The sequence below is a fragment of the Choloepus didactylus genome, chromosome 9, assembly GCF_015220235.1.
Source record: "Choloepus didactylus isolate mChoDid1 chromosome 9, mChoDid1.pri, whole genome shotgun sequence".
In the NCBI taxonomy this organism is placed as follows: Eukaryota; Metazoa; Chordata; class Mammalia; order Pilosa; family Megalonychidae; genus Choloepus; species Choloepus didactylus.
In genome coordinates, this window is record NC_051315.1 from 80849160 (window position 1) to 80857196 (window position 8037).

General features: G+C 32.4%; 1 protein-coding gene across 1 annotated transcript; it reads right to left on the reverse strand.

Moving 5' to 3' along the window:
- Window positions 1-2030: 2030 nt before the first annotated feature.
- MSTN (myostatin) lies at window positions 2031-7171 on the reverse strand. The gene is made up of 3 exons (XM_037849948.1): window positions 6799-7171; window positions 4634-5007; window positions 2031-2607 (listed from the first exon to the last, which is right to left on the reverse strand). The coding sequence occupies exons 1-3, from the start codon at window positions 7169-7171 to the stop codon at window positions 2227-2229; spliced, it is 1128 nt and encodes a 375-aa protein (XP_037705876.1). The 3' UTR covers window positions 2031-2226.
- Window positions 7172-8037: the final 866 nt, after the last annotated feature.

The window sequence follows — 8037 nt, forward strand, 5'->3', positions numbered from 1 at the left end:
CTCCAAAGCCTAAGATTTGTTTATGGGCCTGCTGACCCAGATTTCTGGGCCACGTTTATCCATGGCCCCAGAAGTAGGCTCTAGTGTAAGCAACCAGAGGGGGCCTCACTCCATTGCCGTAGTTGACTCCTTGCCCCATAGGGGCAACCCCCTTTAAGCCTCAGCCTTGTCATTATTAACTATGTCAGTACTAAAATTAGAAAAATTGCTACACTTTCATACATGAATGGAAATTGCTGTAATATCATCAATAGTTAAATATTACATTTTTCAAAATTAAAAATTATTTAGGAATCATGACACCACCAATGATAAAAAGTGGTGCCCCCAAAGCTCAGATAAATGTGCCAGTATCATTAAGTGCTGGGAAAAAAAAAGATGTAGCCCTGTGTCCCTGTGGCTTCAGTAGGACTTGTAATTCTAGGACCATATATCCTTGCCAACTGCAATGCATTTGGAAATTGAACCTATGAAAACATATAAATAGTTTTTAGGTCAAGATAAAGAGAAATGAAACAGATATGACCAATCCTTGCTTTTGTTTGTGTAAAGCAACTTGACCAGGACCAACTTCAGCAGAAATTTCACTCATGAGAACTAGAGTAGCAGACCTCCAATTCCTAAATCAAATTTTTTGCTAAACCAGTAGATTTTTATAATAAAGTAAATATCAGAAATCCAAATTAACCATTATATCATAAAACTGTTCTGTTCTTCAAAAAGGTGAAAACATTTTAATATCACTTATGTTGTGTTTTCTACACATAAAATGTAAGAAATAATTTCACTTGGTCAGAAGTACATTGAATTTGATTAACAAATCCTAATTTACAAAATAGAAATAATATAGGCAGATATATATCATTATCAAATTATAAAATAAAATTAACAATTCGTGTTGAAATATCGTGTTTATTCTGCATTTAAAATAATGGCGTTAAATCATTTTGGTATGCTTAATAATATTTATAAGTACTAAAATTATGGAACGTTGAGATTTGAATACAATGACAGTAAACCACTGAAATTTCACATTCATATTATACAGCCATCATGATCCATAAATGAATGCTAATAATGTAAAAAAAATATATAAAATGATTGTAATGTAACCATCTAACCATTAACATATGGATTTTAAACATATTTAACATCTTTAATCTGCTAATTTTTCTCTGAATTATAAGCGGTTGCTTTTCTGTGATACATGGCATGTCTGTTTATCTTAATACTTAATTTGAAATGTCCTTAGTGTAAAAATATACTGAAGTAAATAAAAAAGGAGACACTTATTTACAGAACAATATTGTATACACATTATATAAATGCAATTGTTTCAAAGTCTTTTATACAATATTGATAGAATCAGTCATTTCCATTATTTTATCATTAAAACTGCAGTGTTTCAAAGAGAATGTAATTTTGAAATTTTGTGAAATTGAATACTTTTGGCTGCCTTTTAACATAATGCAGTTTCTCCAAGTATGCTACAGAATTGAAACCTGCCCTCTAGAAAAATTACTCTCCTTTCATTAAAGAAAATCTATTCCCCATTTGAAAGTATATGAAAATATACCCAAAGAAAGGAGAAACTTATTATTTTACTGAATATTTTTATTTAATTAACCTGATAACAGCAGTTATTCAGCTTATTGTATTAGCACCATTGGCATGGATTGTTAATATACTGTACCAATCAAATAGGAATGGCAACTTGCATATGGTACACCATCCCTATTTTTGTAGAATTTCATCTTACCAAGTATGCTATCATCAATAAAAATTCCAAGTGTTTAAGATGATTCAAATGATGGTATATAACAATCTTTCATTTTACTAATACCATATTTAGATTTTTCTTTAAATACTAAGTGAACCTCTTAAGATATAAACTTCAAAGCATACTCCTTTAATTCACCAAAACACAAGGAGAATTGCTTTCATTTACTTGTATATGTTGTAATGTATATGAACATAAGTGTAATTTGATTTCCTTCTAGTTAAAAAACTCTGGAAATCATAAAACCTTTTACTGTATGATTTATTTTGATGGTTAAATGCCAACCATTGCATATATTCTCTCTTTTAGTTCATATACTGTAGCTTGTGCTTAAGTGGCTGTAGCATACTTCAGGCCTATAGCCTGTGGTACATAATTTCACAGTTTCAAAATTGTTGAGGGGAAGGACTTCCATGACTTAGGAAGTTATGAACCTAATATAAATCTCATGAGCACCCACAGCGGTCTACTACCATGGCCGGAATTTTCCCATATATTATTTGTTCTTTGCCATTAAAATATAGCATATTAATTGGAGACATCTTGGTAGGAGTACAGCAAGGGCCTGCTGAACCTCTAGGGTTCGCTTGGTGTACAAGATGAGTGTGAGGATATTTTTGTAAAAATACAAATTCACACTCTCCAGAGCAGTAATTGGCCTTGTATCTTTTGGGTGCAATAATCCAATCCCATCCAAAAGCTTCAAAATCCACAGTTAGAGGGTAACGACAGCATCGAGATTCTGTTGAGTGCTCATCACAGTCGAGACCAAAATCTCTTCTGGATCTTTTTGGTGTGTCTGTTACCTTGACCTCTAAAAAGGGATTCTGTACGGAAAGGATAGAACAATCAGTATCATTAATAGACGCTGAAACACTTTCCTGCCTCAAGATAAGATGTTATCAAAGAAAAAACTAATCGTTTTGCTTATTCCACAATTATTTTTAAAAGGCACAGCATTAAGGAAGTTTAATTTATACTAGGCTTAATTCTCCTCTTATAGCTGAGAAGAATGTAGTAGCAGTACAAATCTCCTGAGATCATCCATGTCTTTTTCATTTTTTGTCTTGCTCGCACATAATAGATGCTCTGAAAATATTTATGGCGAGGAAGGGAGTGAGGGAGAGGGACTGGGGAGAGAAGAGAGAGAGGAAGGAAAGGAAGAAGAGGGGGGAGGGGCTGGGGAAGGTGGGAGAAGAGTGTTTAGTTCCTGCTTTTCAGATCTGTAGTTGGTTAACATATATCTGATGATTCCTGGAGGGATAAGTATAATCACCCAGTCTCCATTCTCTAGATCATTCCTCAGAAAAGCTTGGATATCAAAGTTAGCACAAAATAAGCTATCTCCCAGCACTGAATGAAATGCAATGGGAAAAAGGAAGGTGTGGTGATGAAGGTAGTGGTATATATTTTGGGTTGGAAGGAGAAACCATATGAGGGGGGAAAATGTATCCAGAAGATACAAGGATATTTCCTTTATTCTTTCACAGAAAAATATTTCAATTCATATGTTTAAGCAATAATTTGCTAACCCTGTCCCTGCACCAATCTTTTAATGCATTTTGAGACTTGGTTTATTTTATATGGGAAAATCTGAAGAATACATCATATTAACCACCTGTTTAATAATAGTTAAAAACTTGGTCACCTTATCAATCTTGATCATTAAAAATGTTGACCTATAAAAAGAGCACTTTCTTAAGTAATAGTAGTTTTTATCCTAGATCAATGATTAAAATAGGCCCAATAGTTTTTGTTATTTAGATTGTTAAAAAGAATAACAATAAAACCAAGGGTCAATAAAATTTTATATAGCACATTCAAAGAATAATTGATGACTTAGAAAATTGTATAATCTTTTAAAAGTCTGATTTACTACTGATTATATACTCTTCCTAACCAAGACCATTTAAAGCTTAAAAAACTAACATGCTAATTGTTTACAAGTATAATCTTGTGTTACAAATTATGTCAATAGATGGAAGTAAAAAAATATGGTCCCATTAAATAAGTTCTTGAGAATAGAAGTAAAAAGAAGCCTAGATAAGCCTGAAGAGTATATAATTAACTTTATACCAGGTTTCAGAATGGTTTTTATTAATTTTTATAACAGATAAGGTATTGTCATCTTCTTGACTCATTAAATTAATTGGCATTACCTAATAAACTCTTGCACAAGAATGCTAAGGCAGCTCAGAAGTAAGCTAGGTGGCAAAGGTTAACTAGCTTGGAAATTAAAATTTTATTAGGAGTAATCCACCCAGTAATATAAGTATACAACCTTCAAATAATGAATATATTCAACATGAGGGACCCTGCTATAATATATTTAATAAAATACAAGCCTAAAAATATCATGCTTATTTAATGGCTATAAATAAAAACACTTTGTTTTAATTGTAATTTTTAAAGTTTGTTTTTTCTGCTTTACACTAAGCCAAAACATTTTCAACAGATTTGGCACCCTTCTGGGGAAAAGAAAAACAAAAAAAGTTGTTTGATTTGTTTAGGATTTACTAGACTTCACTATGAAGAGTGCATGTTTTTATTCATATAATAATTGTATCATATCAATGAAGAACACTTTATATTTCATTCCCAGGTCAAAAGAACTCCTTAATGAGTTAAGGACTATGGTATATATATATTTTTTCTCCTCACACAAGGGAGTATTTCATAGGGTATGAAATTGGATACCTACTTTTATTGGGTACAGAGCTACCATTGGGGTAACATACCTTTGTGTGGCTTATAAGCATAGGAAATTGATACTTATTTTCCAGTTTTATTCATTCACATCATGAATAAAAATATAACAAGGCTGGTAGAATGTTATTTTCAGTTATTACTTACCAGTCCATCTTCTTCCGGTCCTGGGAAGGTTACAGCAAGATCATGACCATTCTCATCTAAAGCTTTGATTTCAATGCCTAAGTTGGATTCGGGTTGTTTGAGCCAATTCTGCAACACTGTCTTCACATCAATGCTCTGCCAAATACCAGTGCCTGGATTCATGTCAAGTTTCAGAGATCGGATTCCAGTATACCTTGTACCGTCTTTCATGGGTTTGATGAGTCTCAGGATTTGCACAAACACTGTTGTAGAAATCTTGACAGGTCTCAGAAATATCCACAGTTGGGCTTTTACTACTTTATTGTACTGTATTTTAGAGCTAAATTTAAAGAAGCAACATTTGGGTTTCCCTTCTACTTGCATTAGAAGATCAGCTGTAAATGAATAAAAAAGTAAATAGTTATTGAAATTATTTCCCATGAAAAATCAACAACGCCCCTCCGTATTAATTGGTGAGCATTTTTTTCCATTGGGATAATGTATGCATATGTAGCCTTTTAAAATTAAATGCTATGTAGAATTTCATTCAGAACTTGGAAAATTATCAAAGAAAATAATTATTCTAGCTTTTCAGAATTTTTTAGATAGGTGTTTTTTCAGCTATTTACTAGGAATTTACTCCCTTTCCAGAGAACTGTGGACCAAGGAATATTCTATGAAGGAATGAACAGTGGATGAAATTTTAAAATGATGATGATTAGAGAGAACAAGAGACACCATGGAGGAACATCCACTTAGAATTCTTTGGGAATCTGAGTAGTTACACTTACTGAGCAGCTGTACCAATCAGTCTGAAAGAAGGAACCCTTCCCCCAGGCCTGAATTACCTGGGGACAGGACTCACTGTGCAACTTACTGTGCCTCAGGAATTAGTGGAAAATATAGTACATCTATTATGTTTTGGCTCTGGAATAGCCTTTTAAAAGAGCAAAACTAAGCAGGTAATTATCACAAAAATATAGGCTATCTCAAAAGTTGGAAAATATTGTCTTTAGGGCCAGGATGTCATTGAAAGCACAGGCACTAACAATTTCTTTCCTTTTTGGTTTTCCAAACTGTCTGTAAATAAGGCAAATCTAGTGCAGGACTATTTGATCACAAGATCTTAAAGGAAAAGTATTTGTTACCTTGTGACCTGATTACTTAATAAGGAAAACAATATTTTGAAACTGTTTTGAGCCTTCGGTTTAAAGTGTATACAGCACCATATAAAACAAGATCACAGACGCATGGCACATAATTTGTCTGGTAAGGTGCCTGCCTCCCTTTCCTTGAGAAAGTATTTTTAGAACTGTCTGCAAAAGGAATGGTATTGAAATATATTATCTTCCAGGTAATAGTCCTTCTTGCTACAAAGAATAAAAGAGTATTTAGAAGGTTGGCAAGCAGCAAGCAATGTGCCTCCCTGGAAATATGCAGACTGGGTAGTCTCAACAATATCCCCATGGTCAAGGTACAAGTAGGACTTCATGAGCCATAAGCTACCCAATTAAAATGTTATTTCTCAGGCATTTTCTGATAATTAGCTCATGATTACCATTATGCTATGCTTACTTCTTTATTGCTTTTATTGATACATTAAAATCTGTTAAATATTTTTTCATCCACTTCAGTGTAATAGCTTTCAAAATTAAATATTTTAATTTGTGAAGAACATAAAAACCCTGTGTGAGAGAGTTTTAAATAACAGATGTCAGTCTAGGTGTGTAACAATGCTAAAATAGGTTTAAACATGCAGCAACTTTCTTCCTTTTTCTATTTATTAGTGAAAAAAAACTTGTAAATGCAAATTTCAGACAACCAAACGCAATTATAAAATTTCATGTACTTTGTAAATATTGCTTGTAGTATCTCCTGATCATTGCCTTGATGGCATTTAGGTGTGAAAACATATTCATGTTATATTTGTCATATTAAACCAAATCACATTAATACTGTACAAGCATTTTATTTTAGCTTTCTAGCTATATAAAGAAACAAATAATGCAGCAGATTTGTCTCATTATTATATTTCTTATGAAATTTTGAAAAAAAGAAACTCTTTTTCCTCTTTCTTACATACAAGCCAACAGCTTGTTAAAAGAACCTGAAAATAGATCTGTTTCTCATAAACACTAGAACAACAGTCAGCAGAATTGTTGATATACACTAATAGGATTACTTACACTCTGTAGGCATAGTAATAATTGTTTCTGTCGAAACGTGATAATCATCATCTTCCAAAGAACCATCACTGCTGTCATCTCTCTGGACGTCATACTGATCAATTAGTTCCCGTAGTGGGGGAGCTTTGGGTAGAAGTTGTCTTATAGTATCTTTGCTTATGTTAGGAGCAGTCTCCAGACGAAGTTTACTGAGGATTTGAATTTTTATGGCTTCTATTCTTGAAGATTTAGTGTTCTGTCTCCAAGTACATGCATTACACAGCACCTCTTTTTCCACATTTTCTTTTTGCTCGCTGTTCTCATTTAGATCCACTGGACCAGCAACAATCAGCATAAACAGGTAAATATAAACATAGAATTGCAGTTTTTGCATGATTTAAAAATGAATACAGTCTTTTCCCTCGTTCTTCTTTCTTGCTTTTACTTTTCTTTTGCTTTTGAGTAATGCCAAACAAAATCTTAATGCATGTACCGTCTGAGAGACAGCTTGCCACACCAGTGAATCTTTTATACTGTATTCCAAGTGGCTTTTTATATTCCGACTTTGATGAGACAAGTGTCGTCAGGATCTATGATTGGCTCTTGCTCCACAATGAATCTTGCTGTCAGAGGTTAAAACCCTGTCTGTCACAAGTCACCAAACAGTATTTTGTTACAGTCAAGGGTGAGCTGATTCATTTGACTTCATAGAAGAAACAAATCTACAAATAATGAAAGATACATGTGACATTTGAAAAGTTAAAGTCTATGTTAACAATAATATAAACCACACTTAAATCTAGTTTATCTTTACACATAAAACTTTTAAATTATAATTTAAATAAGTACATTATAATTTCTACTTCATACTTAAAATATGAAATGTTACTCTCTGAAATTGAAATCTTCTGTCATTTAAGCAAGCATTTGCATTATTATTTTTGCATTAAATTATTGTCTTAAATTATTTTTAGTGCTATGTAATTAGGGAAATACAAATTTAAATGACATGATTGAAAAGAAAGGTTAAGATTGTGATATTAGTAAAAAACTTTCAGGTATAATTTGAGAAACATGTTTTACTGACTAATTCATAGTACATGATTAAAATCACTTTTTATTATAATGTTTTTATTGTATATGGAATTATTTGTAAATAATGTCTATTATTAATATGAAAATTATGTTTGGTTTTTGACTGGTTTTTATTATGTTTTTCCTATGCTACAGATACAAATATCTCTCAAAAGTGTTTCTTTG

Bases quoted from the DNA above. Each gene is read 5' to 3' on its own strand.
- MSTN (XM_037849948.1), bottom strand. From the start codon at position 7,171: ATGCAAAAACTGCAATTCTATGTTTATATTTACCTGTTTATGCTGATT. The intron at 5,008-6,798 runs GTAAGTAATCCT...ATTCATTTACAG, and splicing joins TATTACTATGCCTACAGAGT to CTGATCTTCTAATGCAAGTA. The intron at 2,608-4,633 runs GTAAGTAATAAC...CTTTCCGTACAG, and splicing joins GACCGGAAGAAGATGGACTG to AATCCCTTTTTAGAGGTCAA.